Raw genomic sequence first — 21,938 nt, 5'->3', positions numbered from 1 at the left:
CCAGGGCCTAGGGAGCGGAAGAGGTCGCGGCGACGAGGGTCACGTGGTCAGACAGTCACGTGGCCCGAGCTTCTCCCGCTAAGTGAGACCAGAGTTCAGTGCGGCTGCGCAGTAGCGGGGATGGGAGGGAGCGCCCTTCCAGGAGATGGGTTGGCTGCAGTAGTGAGAGGCTGGTGGTGTGGCTCTTTCCTTGCAGTCCTGCGGAGGAAGCGTGCGTCCCTGGCGCTTCCTTCTTCTCTTCCGGCGGAGAGGTTAGTGTACTGCCTTTCCCTAGCAGCTCGGGTGGTCCGGCTCGGAGGTCTGCGCCCTGGCTCCTGGCCGCCCGGAACGTATACAGTCACGGGTTACGCCAGTGCGGCTGTGACCCTTTGCCTCTTACCGTGATCTTTGGTCGACTTAGCTGGGAGTAAAAAGCACTCAGTCAATTAATGAACCCTTTTTTTGTGCCAGTGCACCGCGGTAACTAGAAATCGATAAAATAATTTTGAGTTTGAGGGATTGAACGGCATACTCCCAAAGAGGAGCGCCACTTATCTCTTGAATCGATTTTCTTAATTGATGTTATTGTTCTCTGAAAGTTGAAATGTGCTCGGGAACTGAGTAACTGCCTTGTATTTCATTTTAAAAGTTCGATCGAATGCCTACTATGTGCTGGGCGCTATTGTCAGGAGATATAGTAGGAAAAAACACACAAATCTGTATCCTCAGGGGGCTTCCATTCTGGAGGGAAGACACAAAAATCTGCCCTTTCCTTTTATTTCTTTCCTTTAGCGTTGTGTCTCACGTATTTTACTGATTTTCCTCGTTTTTGTCTGTCACTCCCAGTGCAAGGTTCAAAAGATTCAAAAGATAGGATTTTTGTCTGTTTTATTTTCAGCTGTATTGTCAGCAACTAGGACAATGCCTGGCACATGATAAGAACTGAGTTCGTTTGCAGTATGAATTAATAAACTAAAAATTAAAGGTGTGCAAGTGATGTTAAACAATGGAGAAATGCAAAGTGGAGGAAGATAGAGAGTGGATGCTGGTTGTGTGTTTTTAATGTAGTGGTTGGGGAAGCCTTCACTGGGTAGAAAACATTTTAGCAAACATCTGAAGGAGGTGAGGGTGTGAGCCTTTCAGATCCCTGGGAGAAGAGTGTAATGAACAGCAAGTGCAAAGATCCAGAGGCCAGAATGAGACGCAAAATAAGCAAAGGAGAGTGCTGTCAGAGCGGTGATAAAGGGCCAGAGAATGTAGTGCCATGCAGGCCATTTTGAGGGCTTTAGCTTTTTTTTTTTTTTTTTTGTCCGTGACAGAATCTCGCACTGTCGCCCAGGCATTAGTGCAGTGGCGCGATATCGGCTCACTGCAACCCCCACCTCCTGGGTTCAGGCGATTCTCCTGCCTCAGCCTCCCAAGTAACTGGGATTACAGGCACCCGTCACCACGCCCAGCTAATTTTTTTGTATTTTTAGTAGAGACGAGGTTTCACCATGTTGGCCAGGCTGGCCTCGAACTCCTGACCTTGTGAATCACCCGCCTCGGCCTCCCAAAGTGCTGGGGTTACAGGCGTGAGCCACTGGGCCAGGCCTTTTTTTTTGAGACAGAGTCTCGCTTTGTTGCTCATTCTGCAGTGCAGTGGCGCAATCTCCGCCTCCCAGATTCAAGCCATTCTCGTGCCTCAGCCTCCCAAGTAGCTGGGATTATGGGCCCATGCCACCATGCCTGGCTAATTTTTGTATTTTTAGTAGACACGGGGTTTTGCCGTGTTGGCCAGGCTGGTCTGGAACTCCTGACCCCAAGTGATCCCTCCCAAAGTGCTGAGATTACAGGCGTGAGCCGCCAGGCCTGGTTGGAGGGCTTTGGCTTTTATTAAGTGAACCGTGAAGCCACAGCCAGATTTCGCGTTGAGATTCGACTTCAAAGCATCACTTTGGTTGCTGTGTTGAGAAGAAACTGTAGGGGGCCCAAAACAGAATCAGGAAAACTGGTTAAGAAGCTATTATAATAGTCCATGGGAAGGATAGCAGTTTTTGATAGGCAGTATTACTGATGATGAGCAGTGGTCCCTAGAAGGCCCTTGGGATTTACTGACAAGTTGGATATGGAGAATAAAGAGTCAAGCTGGACTCCACGTTTTTGGCATAGCAGTTATAAAGATATTTATTACTGCTCATGAATGGGAAAGACTGGGAAGAAAGGGATGCAAGGGATTCTAGGGGTATAAGGGAGAGTTAGAATGGTAGACCGGAGTGTAAACTGGATATGGAGGAAGTGAAGTCATGGGGAGTGAGAGACAGTGAAAAGGTGGTTGGATCATTGACTTGTGGGTCCTGTTGGGGTTGAAGAATTGTTGGAATTGGGTAATAGAAGGAGTGAGATGCAAAGATAGGAGGTGGTGCTTAGAGAGTAGAATGGATGAAATTGAGATGAGGAGGTCCAATGTATTGATAATGACAATAGGGCCATGGCTGATAGAAAAACAGTGTAAGGCACAAATGTAATCTTAGGCTTTCTAGAAGGTGCAGTGATAAAAATGGGCTGGGTCCAGTGGCTCACGCCTGTAATCCCAACACTTTAGGAGGCCAAGGCAGGTGGATCACCTGAGGTCAGGATTTCAAGACCAGCCTGGCCAACATGATGAAACCCCATCTCTACTAAAAATACAAAAAATTAAGTAGGCATGGTGGCAGACACCTGTAATCCCAGCTACTCGGGAGGCTGAGGCAGGAGAATCGTTTGAACCGGGGAGTCGGAGGTTGCAGTGAGCTGAGGTGGCACCACTGCACTCCAGCCTGAGTGACAGAGCAAGACTCCCATCTCAAAAAAAAAAAAAAAGAATTTACTCAAAGAGAATAAAAAGAATCCAGGACTGTAGACAAATTTCTAAAATATTTTATAGTTAGTTTCTTCAAAATTAAGTGGTTCAACTGGCATGGAATAGTACTAATTAAAGATGAACTACAGTAGCCAATTGGACTAGAATGAAGCACAGAATACCAGCTTTTGAAGGGATTTTGAAAGCAGCAGGTTCTACCTCCTAAATATCACCATGAATCATCTTTGTCCTTATCCTGGAGAGAGGTATTAAAGAAGTACAAGGTAGTGGGTAAGAGTGTTGACTTTGGAATTGGGAAAGCCCGGGTTTTATTTTAATTAACATCTCTGCAGCTTCTTAACGGTGAGCACTTAGCCTTTTTAAACCTCAGTTTCCCAATCAGTGAAATGGGATCATTATGAGGTGAAGCGGAGCACTTAGCATGTAGAAAGCGCTCAGAGTGATGTCAGAGTCTCTCTGGTTTCCTCCTGCACATCATCACCAAAAATTTGTTTCATGAACATACATTTGACCGCGTGACTCTGAGTTAAAAGCTCAGCTTTCTCCCCACCTGTAGAAACTCTTTAGGATGAATTTATATATATATCCTTTGGTGATCTGGCCATCGGCTCTTTTTTGGTCCTTACCTCCTGTAGCTCACTCCTACCTCCTCTGAGATGGGGAGATGAATAGGACTCCATGCCTGGGGTGTTTGACTTGCTGATCCTTCTGCCCTTTCAAGACTCAGTTCAAATGTCACCTCTGTGACAATGCCACACTCTTCACATGTTCCTTTTTCCGGACTAGAGCAATTTGTGCATCTCATTCATTTTCCTCTGCTAGACTTTGAATTCTGAGATCATTGATTCATGTATCTCTAGCACCTAACATATTATTTTCAAAAAAGAATTATTGATTACTATGGTCTAACTTTTTTTTTTTTTTTTTTTTTTGAGACACAGTCTTATTCTGTCGCCCAGGCTGGAGTGCAGTGGGGCGATCCTGGCTCACTGCAACCTCTGCGTCCCTGGTTCGTCCGATTCTATATCTCAGCCACCTGAGTAGCTGGGATTAAAGGCATGCACCACCATGCCTGGCTAATTTGTTGCTGTATTTTTAGTAGAGATGGGGTTTTGCCATGTTGGCCAGGTTGGTTTTGAACTCCTGGCCTCAAGTGATTCCCCCCCACCTCCCCGCCTTTAGCCTCCCAGAGTGCTGGGATTACAGGCGTGAGCCACCGTGTGTGGCCTACTATAGGCTAACTTTAAAATAATACATTTCATAATGTAAATAAGGGGGAAATTCTGTTTCCCTTGTCTGGAATGTCCATGTGTGTATCTGACATGCCTCATGCACTCCCATGCCCAGCCCCAAGCTGAAAAGCACCTTCCCCTTCTAGAATCAGCTTAGATCTTTCTGGGAGCCTTTCCTGATTTTTTTTTTTCCTGAGACGGAGAAAAAGCTGATGCAGTGGTACAATCATGACTCACTGCAGCCTCTGTCTTCTGGGCTCAAGTGATCCTCCCACCTCAGCCTGTGAGTAGCTGGGACTACAGGCATGAGCTGCCATCACACCCAGCTAATTTTTAAATTTTTGTCATTTTTGTAGAGATGAGGTTTCGCCATGTTGCCCCAGCTGGTCTGGAACTCATGGACTCAAGCGATCCACCTGCCTCAGCCTCCCAGTGTGCTGGGATTACAAGTGTGAGCTACAGTTCCTGGCCAGCACAGATTTTTATATACTTGATATGCTAATGAAGTAAATGAAGTGGTCCCATCACTTTTTTTTTTTTTAAGGTTCTTGTTATGTCAGTAGCTTTATAATCTTGTAATCTTCCAGGAAGAAGGCCAAATGTTGGTAAAGGCAAAGTAGCAGAAACACTGTACTCATTTTTTTAACCTTGTTCTTTTACTAGAATTTACTTAGAATGTATCTGTTTTACAAGTTTTTCTTACAGAAATATGCCTGCTACCTAGGGAAATATTATATATGTTTTAAACATTAATTTAAAAACTTGAACTTTGAATTCCTTTTCTTTTAGCTTGGGATGTGATAATGCCAGCCACACTCCTCAGAGCCGTGGCCGGATCTCATCGTATATTATCAAAAGCACATCAGTGCCGAAGAATCGGTCATCTAATGTTAAAACCACTTAAGGAATTTGAAAATACAACATGCAGCACACTGACAATACGTCAAAATCTGGATTTGTTCCTTCATGATAAAACAGCTGGTGGTTTGAATAAGTCTCAGATCCTGGAAACGAACCAAAAAAAGTCAGATACAAGCATGCTCTCTCCATTAAATGCTGCTCGTTGCCAAGAAAAGGCACACCTTCCAACCATGAAATCCTTTGGTACTCACAGGAGAGTGACCCACAAACCAAATCTATTGGGTTCTAAATGGTTTACAAAAATATTAAAGAGGCATTTCTCATCTATATCGACGGAAACATTTGTTCCAAAACAAGACTTCCCACAGATGAAGAGACCACTAAAAGCATCCAGGACCAGACAGCCATCCAGGACCAACCTTCCAGTTCTGTCTGTGAACGAGGTAAAGTGGGGGTGGCCATGGCTCTTGTGCTTAGTGATCATTGCTCACTCTAAACCAGTGTGCACTGCACCCCAGCCTTACCGCCAGCGTAAGAGAACTAGCAGTCACTCAGACTTCTCCATCAAGGTCTTTGAAGCCTAATAAATATCCAAAGGGATTCAAAATCTTAATTTTTAACAATTAATTATACATATAAAAACAAAATACAGGTAATAAAACATGAAAATAGAGTTTATAAAAGATTTGGTTATTGGTCTAAGGAAACTGAAAAAGAGGACCAGTATTAAGTCCAGTCTAAGAATGGGACTGTAAAAAAAAAAAAAAACCATTAAAAAAAAAAATAGAAATTCTTCATCAAATTAAAAAAAATTGTAACTCTGCAGACAGATGAGCCTTTATTAGGCTGTGGCAGTTGCATGGAGCGGTGAAATGACACGGTAGGGTGGACTCCAAAAGCAGCCGGTGGGGAGAGCCCTGCTTTTTTATCCTCTTAAGGTTTAAGGGGGTATTTTTTATTCATCCTTAAGGGGTTTCTGGGAATTTTTCTGCTACAATTTGCATTTCTCCTTCAATAACAACTTAAGGGTCAAGATCAAGCCCTTGGTAACCTTTGTATCTTGCATAATACCTAGAACTGTACCTTGTACTTAAATGTTTATTAAATCAGAAAGGATTGAAAAAGAGGCAAGAGGATCTTTAATGCTGATAGTCATCAACTTTAAAGATATTTTAAACTTGATGAAGACTTCTGAATCTATCAGAAAACAGGTTAGAATGTCTGTCTTCAAGTCTTGATTCTGAAAAGTAGCCCCTGAGCCTGTTTAATTTTGGCTGTGTTTTTATTACTGTGCAGCTGACACCCCTTGGAAAGGTATACATACATACCTTTACTCATCCTCCGATTCTGAATCCAGGAATGAATGAATGGTTTTTGTGTTGGATTCTGGAATGCTTTCAATTCTTGTATGGTTTCTCTGAACTCAGGATGTGAAGGATGAAGTGTTGGGCAGCTACTGCTCCCCCTTTCCTTTTGCTGGAGCTTTGGGGTAACCTGGGAAATTCAGTATTTAAGTGTCCGAGATGACATTAAGTGTAAAAACCTGAATTCGTGGCAGATCCAAAAAAGAGAAAGCTCAACTCACTTTGTTCATTTGTAATATCTAGGAGCACAGTGCGTCAGGTTTCTTAGGAAGAAGCTGATAGGTCAGAGATGTCCCTAGGCTATTTCTTTGGGCCATCCTTAGACTTGGAAACAATTTTCCTAAATACCATATCTTATTTTTCTTTAGGTTTTTTTTTTTCTACTTCCTTCCAGGAAAGAATTTGAAGTAGATTTTCAACATTCAACATAGTTTCAAATGAGATAATAAATACTTTCACATATTAGAGCAAATAGTTGACATGAACAGAAAAATGTTATGAAGTACCTGAAATGAATAATCTAGTTGAACATTTTGTTTTGAGAAGCCCAGTAATTAAAAGAGGAAATCCTCCTGGGATTTATTGTTTGTTGTTTATTGTTGTGGGAGAGGGCAGAGTAAAAACATAAAAATATCTTCAGAGAAATAACTTTTTCCAGCACTGAAATTAAGGAGTTAGTTATTTCATGGATTCTGTTAAAGGAGACATTATGTAACATGACAGACAATGACTTCAGCTGGAGTTTGGCAAAAAAAAAAGTCACATGCTGTCTTTCTGAAAGCATAGGGAAATAATAGAAAATCAGAAGGTTGTGGACGGGCGGTGGCTCACACCTGTTATCCCAACACTTTGGGAGGCCCAGGCAGGCGGATTACTTGAGGTCAGGAGTTCGCGACCAGCCTAGCCAACATGGTGAAACCCTGTCTCTACAAAAATACAAAAATTAGCCCGGCATGGTGGTGGTGCACACCTGTAATCCCAGCTGCTCAGGAGGCTGAGGCAGAAGAATCTCTTGAACCCAGGAGGCAGAGGTTGCAGTGAGCCGAGATCGCGCCACTGCACTCCAGCCTGGGTGACAGAGTGAGACTCTGTCTCAAAAAAAAAAAAAGAAGAAAATCATGTTTCTAAAGTGATCTGAGATAATATAATTTTGGAACATCATTTTTTGAAGATTTTACTTTTCGTAGAGAAAGCAGTCTTGGCATGACTAGGTAATATGTCCCCAGGACCAAAGACTGACTTTCCTCTGCCCCAATTGAGGGCCACTACATTTTCATTTGGCCATCATAGTGGTAAACCCTTTATACCACTTTATACCATCAAAGTGGTAAACCCTTTATACTACTCTTGACTGAGACAAGGAAAAGACTCTGCTTTGTGTCAGAAAGCACATGGACTTTATTTTGTTCCCATAGTTGCACCTAGCTCATCTTTTCAGCTCTGCAGAACAGCATGCATATGGAGTTGGCTGAATGAGGTTTCAGTCACCCTGTCTGTTGGAATTAAATCTTTACCTGGTCTCATTTTCAGAGATCATAATCTGAGATACTCAACCCACATCCCTTTGGCTTACAATTCCTAAAAGCAATAGTGGGTCCAGTGGCTTATGCCTATAATTTCAGTGCTTTGGGAGGCTGACACAGAAAGACCACTTGAGGCCAGGAGTTGAAGATCAGCCTGGCAACATAGCAAGACTCCCATTTCTAAAAGACTTAAAAACAAAAAAAAAAAGAAGCCGGGCTTGCTGGTGCGCAGCTGTAGTCTTAGCTACTCAAGAGGCTGAGGTGGGAGGATCGCTTGAGCCCCAGGGTTCCAGGCTGCAGTGAGTCATGACTGCACCTCACTCCATCCAGCCTGGGCGACAGAGTGAGACCCTGTTACTAAACAAACGAGAAAACAATAATAGCAGTGCTTCTTGTTAATGTCCAGTCTTTGAAGAGAACAGCAGGTCTGAGTGGCATGGAGCCTGACACCAGGGAGAATGTTTTCAGGCTAATAGCACAGTGTGTTACAGAATCACTGGTGGATTGTTAACCATTTTTTTGAAAAATGAAATAGAATAGAAAATAACAGAATACATTACTCGTGATCAAGGTAAATACTGGTTTGTGAAGCTTTTGTGGCAATTACTGATGTGTGAACATATACGTGTATATGTACTATGTATAATGATTTATAGGTTGTAGTCAAAAAAACTTACAAGATAAAGCATAATATTGGTAACGTAAAATGTATCTGTGTTTTTATAGCTTTCATCTCCAATCAGTACATTACAGGAGAAAAGGCATTTTTCCTTAGTATGATCTATCTACTCACAGTACTTCTGACATCAAATATATGGGGACCTCTTCCTCCTCCTACCAGCCAGTTCTCCAATTCTCCAGACACTAACAAGGTGTCCTGCAATTCAGTTCAATTCCAGCACTAGCCAGAGTTAGTGCAGACCCCAGTTAGTTAAGCTCAGCCCCATAAGACTGCCCTCCCAGTTGACACCTGTGCTTCTGACCAACCAGCTCTATGACCACCACCCCTTCTTTAGGTTTGATGATTTGCTAGAATGGCCCACAGAACTCAGGGATCACTTTATTTACATTTACTGAGTTTTTTATATAAAGTATACAAATGAACAACCAGAGGTAGAGGGGCATAGAGTGAAGTCAAGAAGGGCCTGGAACTCAGGAGCTTCTGTTCCTTGTAGGATTGGGCTGTGCCACCCTCCCAGCACATGGATGCATTGGTCAACCCAGGAGTTCTCCAGACCCCATCATTTGGGTGTTTTTATGGAGGTTTCATTGTGTAAGCCATGATTAATAATTAACTCAATCTCCAGCCCCTCTCCATCCACCAGAAGTTAAGGGTGAGGCTGAAAGTTCTAAGCTTCTAATCAAAGTTTGGTCTTTCTGGTAACCACCCCAACACCCTGAAGCTGTCCCAAGAGCCACTGAGAGTCACCTCGTTAAAACAAAAGATGTTCCCATCACTCGTGAAATTCCAAGGGATTTTAGAAGCTCTGTGTTAGTAACTGAAGGCAAAGAGCAAATACTACAACCAAAAATGCCCCTGTCACTTAGAAAATTACAGGGGTTTTAGGAGTCTGTACTGGGAACCAAGGACAAAGACCAAATGTAAATGTATTATATCACTATAGAAGCAACATTGCTGTAATACACTAATTTTCTTCAGTAATACAGTGTAAATGAAAGTACAATTTTTTAAAAAATGTTCTGATCAGAGCATGCGATGCTCCTAAAACAAGAATCATATGTAGATTTCTAGCCCCATCTGCTGGAACATGTCTTCTGTGGCCAGAAAAACAAAACATACTAAAATACAGTGGTTTGGGGTTTTTGCTTTTTGGGTTTTTTTAAAACATTTTGAAGTAGAAAAGCCCTAAATCTCATAACTATTATAGGTTAGTTTGACACATCTATTTAAGAGCAAGTTGTAGATCCCCCATCCTGAAACCCAAAATATGCTTTACATATATATGTAGCTAATGCTTAATAAGGATTCACTATAAAAATCCAGAAAAAGATGTATAAAAATGAAAGCTGCTCAGAAAACAACAGCATCTTTAATAAAGAAAAAAAAAAGCAGACAAGACATTCCATGGTTCTCTTTCCTTTTACCAAATAGGCTAAAATAAAGCAAAGAAAACAAAACCAAAACAAAATGTCTAAAACGTCAAGTTCATCTATTAATAGAAGAAACCCACAACTAAGACTCAGAGCTAAGAAGTTTAAGGAGAATACAGAAAGTAGTGTGGCAAACCATATAAGCTGAGTGACATTGGATAGAACTTTGAGCCAAACTAAATGGGAGATCCCAAGAGAAGGAAAGGGGACAGTTGACAGTCTGGAAAACCTACAACAAAGATGCTTAGGATGGCTAAGTGAAAACAGATTGTGTTTAAAGATTTATTCATAATCTCTTTGGAGCTTAGAATATATTTTCTCATAAAAATAGTGATTTGTCCTGTCCTTGAGAGTTGAAAATAGTACACATTCTCAATTTGCCATTAGTGTCTGAATATTCACATAATTTGGGATATCAGATTGCCCAAAACTCAGTTCTGAATATATTGAGCCCTTTATTTTTATCTCCAAGTGGCAGTTTTTAAAACTGGCCTTTTACCTTGATTTAAAATAATAGTGCCTGGCTGGGCATGGTGGCTCACGCCTGTAATCCCAGCACTTTGAGGCCGAGGTGGGCAGATTACCAGAGGTCAGGAGTTTGAGACCAGCCTGGCCAACATGAAGAAACACCGTCTCTACTAAAAATACAAAAACTAGCCAGGTGTGGTGGTGCATGCCTGTAATCCTAGCTACTCGGGAGGCTGAGGCAGGATAATCACTTGAATCCAGGAGGTAGAGGTTGCAGTGAGCTGAGATCGCTCCACTGCCCTCACGCCTGGGCGACAGAGGAAGACGCCGTCTCAAAAAATAATAAATAGGCCAGGCGTGGTCGCTGATGCCTGTAATCCCAGCACTGTGGGAGGCCGAGGCAGGAGGATCAGATGAGGTCGGGAGTTCAAGGCCAGCCTGACCAACATGGAGAAACCCCGTCTCTACTAAAAATACAAAAATTAGCCGGGCGTGGTGGCGCATGCCTGTGATCCCAGCAACTCGAGAGGCTGAGGCAGGAGAATCGCCTTGAACCCAGGAGGCGGAGGTTGTGATGAGCCAAGATTGCGCCATTGCACTCCAGCCTGGGCAACAAGAGTGAAACTGTCTCAAAAATATAATAATAATAAATCTAAAAATAGAATAAAATAATAATGCCTGCCACCACCATCAAACAGACCTTCTACTCTAATGCCAAGCTGTATATGGGACACTTGCCAGCATGTCTTCACTGGCGCTATAAAATATAGCCAAGAAGATAGGCTCTGAGAGTAAGAAGTCTGTGTTGGTTAGGAGTAACTTTGTCCTGGCACGCTGGTATAAAGTTCTCAAATGTGAGTGTGTAAATCCGGGGGGTGGGATAATGGACTCGGCTCTGTCTGTAACATGCCGTTGTGCAGAGAAGCACTCTAATGCATAAGCTTTTTATGCTGTAAAATATAGCAGCTGAAATTAAATGCCACTTTTTCAGAGGTGAATTAATGGAGAGCCTGGTGAAATTCAAAGCTTTTTGATGTACAAAACTTGATAAATGGAACTATTCCATCAATAGGCAAAGTATAACAACCTGTCTACGTAGATAGTACGTAATTTCTGCACAGGTCTCTGTTTAGTTAATACATCACTGTATATCAATCTAGAATCTTGCTCCAATAAAGGAACATAAAGTTTTGTTTTGTTTTTGTTTGAGATGGAGTCTTGCTGTGTTGCCCAGGCTAGAGTGCAGTCGTGCAATTTTGGCTCACTGCAACCTCGGCCTCCTGGATTCAAGGGATTCTCCTGCCTCGGCCTCCCGAGTAGCTGGGATTACAGGTGTGTGCCACCACGCCTGGCTAATTTTTGTATTTTTAATAGAGCCAGGGTTTCACCACGTTGACCAGGCTGGTCTCGAACCCCTGACCTCAAGTGATCCCCCTGCCTCAGCCTCCCAAAGTTCTGGGATTACAGGCATGAGTCATTGGGCCTTGCCAAGGTTTGTTTTTTTTTTTTTTTTTTTTTTTTTTTTTTTTTTTTAAAAAAAAAAAAAAAAAAAAGTAGTACACATTCTTAGTGCAGATGGGCTTGGCCAGTAACACATGATGGTGAAGCAGACGTGAGACAACAGGGAGAGGCAGGGACAGTGTAGGCTGGAGACCCTGGGCCCCCCTACTCTGTCCTAGTCCACTATTATAGCCAGATCTTCCACTTGGTCAGAAGATGATGGAAATCTGGATTTTGTGTGAAATCTCTCAGTTTATTGTTGACAAGTCAATTTGAATTTTAGAAACGTGATGTAGGTCAACTCTTGAGTTGGATGGTTCTCCGAGCTGCCAGTTTACAACTCCGATTCTAGCGAAAGAGACAGCCTCTGCCATTTTCAGTACAGCTACAGGAAGATCCTTCAGTGGACTAGCTTGTGACCTCCTTATCTCCTTTTTGTGCCTCTTGCTCTTCCCACTTCAGCCCAAACTAAGCACATGAGCTGCAGCCATCACAGAAGTAATTCTGACATCCAACCTAATGTACTGTTATTTCACCTAGCAAGCTTGAGTGAATTTGTCAGGTCTTGCAGAGCGGAGCCTGCCCGAGGTCTGATGCCCCTTGCTAGGATTCCTTTCTTTCAGCTGGCTGAATCTTTACACACATAGCATATCAGCTAGTTTTAACTCCATGGAGCCTTAAAAAGAATTAGTGCTCACAGGTCTAAACCTTAAGCACGTGCCTGTTCCCTATACTCTGGTAACTCCTGATACATTTTTATTTGTATATCCCTGTGTTCCTACTTTCATATGTGACTATGGGAATTAGCTAATTTGGAAGGAATTAGCAGTTATTTGCTCATAATTAGGGTACTACATCCATTTATCCCCACATTCCCCAGTAATTTCAGCTTGTCTGACTTTTTTTCTAATTGGATTAGTCTCATTTTGTTTATGAGTAGATACTTTATTGATTTTGGATTTTTCAGTTTGCATGGATCCTCCGGTTCTCTGTTATTCCTCTACCTTTAAACCACGCATCAGAGCTGTGGAACAGATTGAGGAAGGGCAAATGGGGTCAGGCCATTTCATGAGAAAGCGCCAGGAGTTACAGAATGGAGGTGGGAGGAAGGAATGAATTAATATATACTTCTCTAGAATTTCATACTAGGAATATACAGAACGGGAAAGAATTGGGGAGCTGAGAGGAGTAAATCCTAAGAATAAATGTTGGTTTAGTGACTCGTAAACTTGTTTTGGCCAACTAGAATCTAACAACTATTGAACAGTTGTGTTAGCCACAGTCCTGAGCAGTTTGTTTATTAGCTTATTTAAACTTTACAACAACCCCATAAAGTAGGCATTATTGTTGTTCTGATGCTCTTTTAAAATTGTAACCAACTTCTGTGCCTAAAATCTTAACTCTTATGCCAATAGCTTTCAGACTTTATTGACCACATCTCATAGTGAGAAATATGTTTAACATTTTACATAGCGACCTAGAGTAGATACATAGATACATGTAAGTGACAGAAAACTTCATAAAATAGCATTTCCTGTGAATAATGCACTGTAATATTTTCTATTTAGTTTTATTAAAAAAGCTGTTTTGAGCCAACTAAACCGATATCAGAACTCACTAATGTGTTGTGACCTACAGTTTGAAAACACACAGCATTGAGCCACAGTGCTTACCATCTGTATATTGTATAGACACAAGATGACTCTCCTCATGTGTGCAAAGGCAAGATGGGGCATGAACCAGAGTACTAACCAAACCAAGACACATGCTCAGATTTACAGACCTTTTTGTTAAATGTTAACCAGTGTAAAAATACTGTAATTTCTTTGGGGATTTCAAGGAATCTGCCTGTATGAGAGTAGTTACAAATTAGGAAATGACCTCAAATACCAATGTTGCTTTGAAAAAGAGTCATGGAAACTCAGGGTTGGAGAGCCTTAACTATCATTCCATCCAGTCACACATGTGATGCCTTAATCATCTCTATTTTGCATTCAGTCTATGCTTGAGACACTACCAGTTGAGAGTGGCTTCCCTTTCAGAATAATCCGTTCCATCTTTTTGCCTGGTGGGAGGGAGCAAGTTCTTTTCAAGATGGAGCTGAAATTTGCCTCCCAGTAACTTCGTTCTCTTCATCTTCATCCCATCCCGTGTATCACCCTTGGAGATGTTTGAAGAAAATTCTGGAGTTCTAGCTTTGCAGAATGGAGTCTGATAGGGTGCTCAGCAGCCGTCACAGATGCTTCAGCCTCTTCGTAACCCATGTTATGCTCATCTCCCCGGAACAGGACCTAATGCACTGCACAGCATTTGCAACGGCAGATGAGTATCATCTGGGAAATCTGTCTCAAGATCTGGCCTCCCACGGATATGTTGAAGTAACAAGCTTGCCTAGAGGTACTTCTTCTTGAACCTGGGGCCAAGTATGTTAAAATGTATTGGATAATTTTCCTATGATACTATCTTAAGTATGTATTTGTTTGCAATTCATTTTCTTTTGAAAGGATTGTATCATAACAGTGGATGTTGAATCTATACAGATGACAAAGTTAAGAATTAAAATGTATTTACAGAGAACTTCTCATTAAAATCAGTATGATTTATTAAGCATTATTTATAGGATCATTATTACTTGAGGTGGTCAGAGGTCATACTACTTCATTTCTAGCACATTAAGAAGTTCTTTTAGTTTGTGTGTATCTGTGTGTGTTTTTTCTTTTGTTTGTTTTTTGAGATGGAGTTTCACTCTTGTTGCCCAGGCTGGAGTGCAATGGCGCGATCTCGGCTCACTACAACTTCCGCCTCCCAGGTTCAAGCGATTCTCCTGCCTCAGCCTCCGGAGTAGCTAGGATTACAGGCATGTGCCACCACACCTGGCTAATTTTTGTATTTTTAATAGAGATGAGGTTTCTCCATGTTGGTCAGGCTGGCCTCAAACTCCCAACCTTATCTGATCCTCCCGCCTTGGCCTCCCAAAGTGCTGGGATTACAGGTTTGAGCCACCACACCCAGCCCGTTATTTTAGTCTTATAGAAGAACCATGAAGTTGATAGACATGGGGAGATCCTTTAAAAAAAAAATTTACCAGCTCAATCTAATACTTTAAAACAGTTAGCCAGGTGCAGTGGCTCACGCCTGTAATTGCAGCACTTTGGGAGGCCGAGACGGGCAGATCACCTGGTCGGGAGTTCGAGACCAGCTTGACCAACATAGAGAAACCCCTGTCTCTACTAAAAATACAAATAATAATAGTAATAAAACGATTAGTTAAAAGATAAAAATGAAAAAGAAGAAAATTAAAATGAACTTAATTGAGGATTTTTATGGTGATATCAGGAAGGATTCTTGAGAAATGGCTTGCTTTACATTAATTAAAAATAATTTAGGCCAGGCATGGTGGCTCAGGCCTGTAATCCCAGCACTTTGGGAGGCTGAGGCGGGTGGATCACTTGAGGTCAGGAGTTTGAGACCAGCCTGGCCAACATGGCGAAACCCCATCTCTGCCAAAAATACAAAAATTAGCCAGGTATGGTGGCACGAGCCTGTAGTCCCAGCTACTTGGGAGACTGAGACACAACAATTGCTTGAACCTGGAAGGTGGAGGTTGCAGTGAGCTGAGATCATGCCACTGCACTCCAACGTGGGCAACAGAGTGAGACTCCGTCTCAAAAAATAAATAGGCCGGGCGTGATGGCTTATACCTGTAATCCCGCACTCTGGGAGGCTGAGACAGGCAGATCACCTGAGGTCAGGAGTTTGAGACCAGCCCTGGCCAACATGGTGAAACCCCACCTTTACTAAAAATACAAAAATTAGCTGGGCATGGTGATACGTGCCTGTAATCCCAGCTACTGAGGAGGCTGAGGCAGGAGAATCACTTGAACCTGGGAGGTGGAGGTTGCAGTGAGCCAAGATCATGCCACTGCCCTCCAGCCTGGGCGACAGAGCGAGACTCTGTCTCAAAAATAAATAAGTTACTTAGAACATTTTGATAAAGAAACTTTTACAGTGAAACTCAGGATAGCCCAATACCCAGAACATTTATTAATTTACCTAAGAGTAGCAAAAATAGGTTGAAAGCCTTCCTATAACAGCAGAAATTCTTAAGAGTCAATCCCATAGAAGATAGTTGAGATATCATTGTGATAATCCAAACAGACTGTGTGATTATGTGACAAAAACAAGCATAGTTGACTTAGAAAGACAGAGCTATGTCTAGAGCCCCTTGGGATGAAAATTTGCCTGGAGGTATTGTTGGCTGATGCTGAAGGCTGCCAGCTGTGTGGTCTGTGCTTCACAGAATTGCGGGCTTCACTGCCCTGGGTTGTTTCAGTCGATTTTATTTTGTTTTTGTCTGCATAGGCAAACTCTGTCCTATGTAGGATGTAGTAATTAACAATTTACAAAAAACAAAAAATCACAGTTTTGGTCTCTGTCTGAATTGCCCATCACCCAACCTTTACCAGAAATTTTTGAAGCTTTGAGGATCTTAATTTCATGTTAATTCCGTTAAGACATACAACCTTTTGCAAATTAATAGTATATTTATTAATTGATATATTAACATTGGTTGTAATTTATATTATGGAATATATGCTTATGATAAATATCACTATACTAATATGTAAAGCAATTTCTTATGATGAATATTGGTATATTAGTATATGTTTAACAATACTTAGGTCAGGCCCCGTGGCTCATGCCTGTAATGCACTTTGGGAGGCCAAGGGAGGCAGATGGCTTGAGCTCAGGAGTTCAGGACCAGCCTGGGCAACATAGTGAGACCCCATTTCTACAAAACATAAACAAAAACTTAGCCAGGTGCGGTGGCGCATGCCTATAGTCCAAGCTACTTGGGAGGCTGAGGTGGGGGGGTCCCTTGAGTCCAGGAGGTTGAGGCTGCATTGAGCTGAGATCATGGCACCACGCTTCAGCCTGGGAGACTGAGCAAGACCCTGTCTCAAAAAAAAAAAACAAAAAAAAAAAACTTTTTTTTTTAAATAGTTGCAGGTGGCTGCAGTGGTAGTCCCTGCAGTGATTAACCTTGAAATCACATATGTTTTGAAGTGGTATCTTTATTTCTGTGTATTTTCTGTTGCCCTACTCTTTATACTTTAAAATTCAGCAGAAGGAGTAGTTTGGGAATGTTAAAATTGCATTATTAATGAAATGGTATTTAAAGGAAGAGAATATATTAATACTTCTTCAAATTTTATTTTTAATTTTGTAGAAAGAAGTTTAATTCTTGACACTTAGTTGTATCGAACCTAAGACTTTATTAATTATCTGGACTAGTGATTATTGAATCAAAATGGGCATGAATGAGCTCTAATAATAATATCACAGCTTGTTGAATGTTTTATAAAAGTAATGTCTGATCATTTTTTCTGTGGTCGTATTTGCATTTTGATATATTAAATCCTTTCAGAGGCCTTAGTAGAAAGATGGTGATTGTGTTACAGAGCACTCCATGGTACATAAAGAAATGATCTTAAGTACTTTATTAGAGTGTTTATAGGTGAGTCTTACACCTTGTGTTACCTTGACATAGCTTTTTTGTTCATTTATTTTAAATCACAGATGCAGCAAATATTTTGGTGGTGGGTGTGGACAATTCTGCAAAAGAAGGTGATCCTGGAACAATATTCTTCTTCAGGTAAGACAGGAAAGAAACCCCATTAGGTGATGATGGGTTTGGGTCAAGTAATTGTGGTCTTTAAAGGTGTAGACATACCTTTCTTAACAGTAAATATGTTCAAAATGTATTTGTGATTTAAATTTATCATTTAATTCTTATTTAATCTAGGAGAGTTTGTCACTTTTAGGAATTTTCTGGTAAACCCTCTTATAAAGTAAATAATTTTTCAAACAAGTGAATGATCTTCCCCGGGGTGTCTTTCTTCGTAAATACGGATTTTCATGGAAAGCAGCCAATTTCCCATTCATCTTTAGTGCCCCTTGTCAGACTCCTGCCCCAGGGAAACTCCCGCTACCTCCCTGCTGTCTCTTCTTGCCATTTTCTTTTTTTTTCTCCCTTCCCCTTTGGTAGCTCTTTAAAGTTTTAGCTTACCCCTCCAGAGGTTTTAGACTAGGAGACTCACATACACACTTATTCCTTTTATCTAAAGGCTGACTCAATACTAAATACTCCACAGTAGCTGCCTGGGAATGATAATAATGATAGCACTGTGTGAAATAATCTCATTTATCCTCAGCACACTCAATGAAGGTCTGTTACTCCTATTTTGCAGCTGAGGAAACTGAGGGTCATAGGGATTAAGTGAATTACCCATAGTCATGAGACTAATACGTGACAGAACAGAAACACATGGACCATCTGTAGGAATCCAAAGTTGAATAAAGTTCTTGTGGTCATAGTCCTTATAGTTGATGATAAGTGGAAGTTCTTTTTTCCTTTCAATGCCTACCTTCCTTTTAACCCCATCTTTAGAGATAATCAAGATTCCAACATTTAATTCAAGTAGAATAACAGCATCCCTATTGTTCCAAGTGAGGAATTTAGATTTCTGAGGGACTCTAGATCAGCACTGTCCAGCAGAAATACAATGCAAGCCTTGGCTGAGCGCGGTGGCTCATGCCTGTAATCCCGGCACTTTGGGAGGCTGAGGCAGGCAGATCACAAGGTCAGGAGTTTGAGACCAGCCTGGCCAACATGGTGAAACCCTGTCTCTACTAAAAATACAAAAAATTAGCCAGGCACATGGTGGAGGGTGCCTGTAATCCCAGCTACTCAGGAGGCTGAGGCAGGAGATTCACTTGAATGCGGGAGGCAATGGTTGTGGTCAGCTGAGATCGTGCCATTGCACGCCAGCCTAGCAACAGAGTGAGACTCTGCCTCAAAAAAAAAAAAAAAAAAGAAATATAATGCAAGCATCATATGTAATGATACATTTTCCAGTAACCACATTTTAAATATTTTTAAAAAGATAAAATTAATTTTGAACATCACAAATATCATGTTTCTTAACATGATATTAACATGAAATTAATTTAACAATGTATTTTATTCAACCCAACATATCTAAAATATTATCATTTCAACATGTAATTAATAATGATATTTTTTCACTCTTCATAGTAAGTCTTTGAATTTTGCTGTGTATTTTACACTTACACTTAACAGCACATCTCAGTTTGCACCAGGCATGTTTCAAGCGCTCAGTAGCCACATGTGGCCTCTGAGTACCACATTGCACAGTGCAGTGCATTCCTCTGGATGGAGGAATACGCAATTCACCAGACCCCTCTTCTGCCTGGAAGGGATTCTCTGAACTGATACTGTGGCTGTGGCTTGAAATACCTCTCAAATCCATATCCTGAAACCTTATCCCTGCCTATTGTAACAGCTTATTGGCTCCCTGCCTGCCTGCTCACCCACCACTGGTCTGTTTATCTATTGTAAGCAGGGTCATTCTTCAGTGGCCATTTCTGACCACTACACTCTCCTGCCTAAATCTCCATGGACTATGAACAAATTCTCTATCACTGCATAAAATTCCCTCTGGATTGGCCCCTGTTTGCCTCTTTAACCTGCTTGCCCACTACTTGACCACATCTGCAGCCATGGAGCTACTGGCTGTTTATTCTGAGATGCTGCTCTGCTCCCTCCCACCTCCTCTCTGAGCCTGTGTGTGCCCTCTGCTATGTTGTCTCCTCTTGTTTTCTCATTTGGCTGCCTCTGCTAGTCCTTTAGCAAAGGGGTCCCTCTGGTGTACATCTCATGGTATACTCTGCATACTCTTGTAGCACTGATCACACACTATTGTAATTGGTGGTCTAAGTGTCAGTCCCAGTCTTTTCTAGATTGAGGATAGGAATGAAATCATACACATCTTTCTATCACAGATACTAAGCATGGACCCACACATATACTAAGTACTTTACTTAAGAAATGTTTAAAGAATAACGTGGGGCCATTAATATTTTTAACCTTTATTTCCTCCTTTCCTTCCTCCGGTGCAGTGACCCTGAGCCATAACTCCTGTTTTTATTTACTACCTGAAACAGCTTCAACACATCAAACTTCAGAAATCAAAACCAGTGCATTTGTAGTTTTAGACCCTAAATAATGTTAAAGCCATAATCGGATTCAGAGAGCCTCCTATGGCATCATTGTAGTTCTGTTCCAAGCACTGTGAGCTTGGGGAGCATTATTCCGTAGAGGCCTTTAACCATCTGACGCTTAAATTAACCACCATCTCTTTATTCCACAACTATTATAGGCATAGCCCTTTATTCCTTGCACATAGTAGAGTCTGCCTAATGAGAACTAAGACAAGGTCTCAAAAAATTTCCTTATTCTGATTTCTGTGGATCAGAATTGAACCAGGTATGAAAGAGTCTACATACGTGAAGTTATATAGTATTACAATAATGGCTATTTGTTTGGCAAACCATGTGAGAAATCATAAATTTTGAGGAGGTCGGGTTTTATCAAGAATTTTATTTTAGCTCTTACTGTAGCAAGTTCACCTAAGGACCATAATATCAAATTAGTAAGTACTTCATATTTTGAAAAATTGCATCCTGTATACATTCTAGAAGTTACATGGCTTTATATATGACCCTAAAGAATGTATTCTACCTGTATCTTAGTTGGTTCTTTTATTTTTTTAAATCAGAGAAGGAGCTGCTGTGTTTTGGAATGTGAAAGACAAAACTGTAAGTGTAAATAAAAATGTGAAAGTATAAAAATTTAGTTTTGTGAGAACGAATTGTTAATTAGCACAAACTGAAACATTAGAAGGGAAATTAATAGATAACGCACAACTTATTTGCTCTGCATTACATGATACTTATCAGTTTCATCTTCCAAAATATATTGTATTTTGGGTTAAGATTTCCTGCTTTTTCCTTTCTCTAGACACACACTAATTTGTGGAGAATCAGAACCATCCTAACTATGCTGCAGACAGAAAGAAATACTGTAGACTTTGCATGTTGTACTATACAAAATGTATGCACAGTTAATTGGAAGCTGGTTGCATTGAGTGTTCTTTTAGGTCAAGTTGTCTAGAACTTATTACTCATGGGAAATAATTTTTTCAAGATCCAAATCAAGATTTGTTTAATACAACCATTTTAGAGGCAAATTGGCAATCTACATTAAAGCTTTATATTTAACCCAGTAATTTTACACCTAGAAATTTATCCAAAGGAAATAATCATAACTATTCATGATGATTTTTGTACAAAAATGTTCATCAGAGCAATATTTATAATGGCAAAAATTAGAAATTACCAAAATACACAATAATAGTTTGTTAAATACATCCATATACTACAGATATACTATAGATCCCCTTAGAAATCATGTAAAAAAATATCTATTTCTGGGAGATTACCTATATATATAATACAGTTACATTAAAAGAGCAGATTATATGGCCAGGCATGGTGGCTTATGCCTGTAATCCCAGCACTTTGGGAAGCCAAGGCCGGCAGATATCTTGAGGCCAGGAGTTCAAGACCAGCCTGGCCAACGTGGTAAACCTCATGTCTACTAAAAATACAAAAATTAGCTGGGCGTGGTGGTGCACACCTGTAACCCCAGCTACTCGGGTAGCTGAGGCACATGAATTGCTTGAACCTTGGAGGCAGAGGTTGCAGTGAGCCAAGATCAGGCCATTGCACTCCAGCCTGGGAGACAGAGGGATACCCTGTCTCAAAAAAAAAAAAAAAAAAAAGCAGGTTACAAAGTATAACCAATATAATCTCAGAACTGGTTAAAAAACATGCTTTATACAATCCCAATTTTATGGAAAGGAAACACACACAGTAGGTAGTTGGCAAGGGAACTTGGAGAAAAGAAAATATAAATGACCAATAAATATAAGAAATACAAGTTGGCTATTTGAAGTTGCAAAGATGTAAAAGGCTGATAAACCCCATTTCTTAAGAGTAGTTTCATAAATGTTTAGATTCTACATTTGGAAAAACTGCTTTGGAGACAGGCTAGCAATATTATAAGTGTGGGCCAGGTGTAACTCACACCTGTAATCGTATCAATTTGGGAGTCTGGAGTGGGAGGATCACT

The 21,938-nt window shown here is 41.0% G+C and overlaps 1 protein-coding gene across 7 annotated transcripts in view; it reads left to right on the top strand.

The window, feature by feature from the left end:
* The first annotated feature begins 86 nt into the window (after positions 1-86).
* The window catches only part of RMND1 (required for meiotic nuclear division 1 homolog), a 54,782-nt gene continuing 32,930 nt past the window's right edge, over positions 87-21,938 (top strand). For all 7 annotated transcript variants that reach the window (XR_004029397.1, XR_004029395.1, XR_004029398.1 and 4 more), the window contains exons 1-5: positions 87-251; positions 4,843-5,357; positions 14,170-14,278; positions 17,462-17,537; positions 20,524-20,563. Coding sequence is in view for 3 of the 7 variants with exons in the window: in XM_030809849.1 (XP_030665709.1) it covers positions 4,857-5,357; positions 14,170-14,278; positions 17,462-17,537; positions 20,524-20,563 (726 nt within the window). In the remaining 4 variants the exon portion in view is untranslated. The remainder of the gene's footprint in view (positions 252-4,842; positions 5,358-14,169; positions 14,279-17,461; positions 17,538-20,523; positions 20,564-21,938) is intronic.

This window comes from Nomascus leucogenys, chromosome 3, assembly GCF_006542625.1.
Source record: "Nomascus leucogenys isolate Asia chromosome 3, Asia_NLE_v1, whole genome shotgun sequence".
Classification (NCBI taxonomy): domain Eukaryota; kingdom Metazoa; phylum Chordata; class Mammalia; order Primates; family Hylobatidae; genus Nomascus; species Nomascus leucogenys.
Note: the sequence above shows the minus strand (reverse complement) of the source record. Positions and strands in the feature narration are given on the sequence as shown.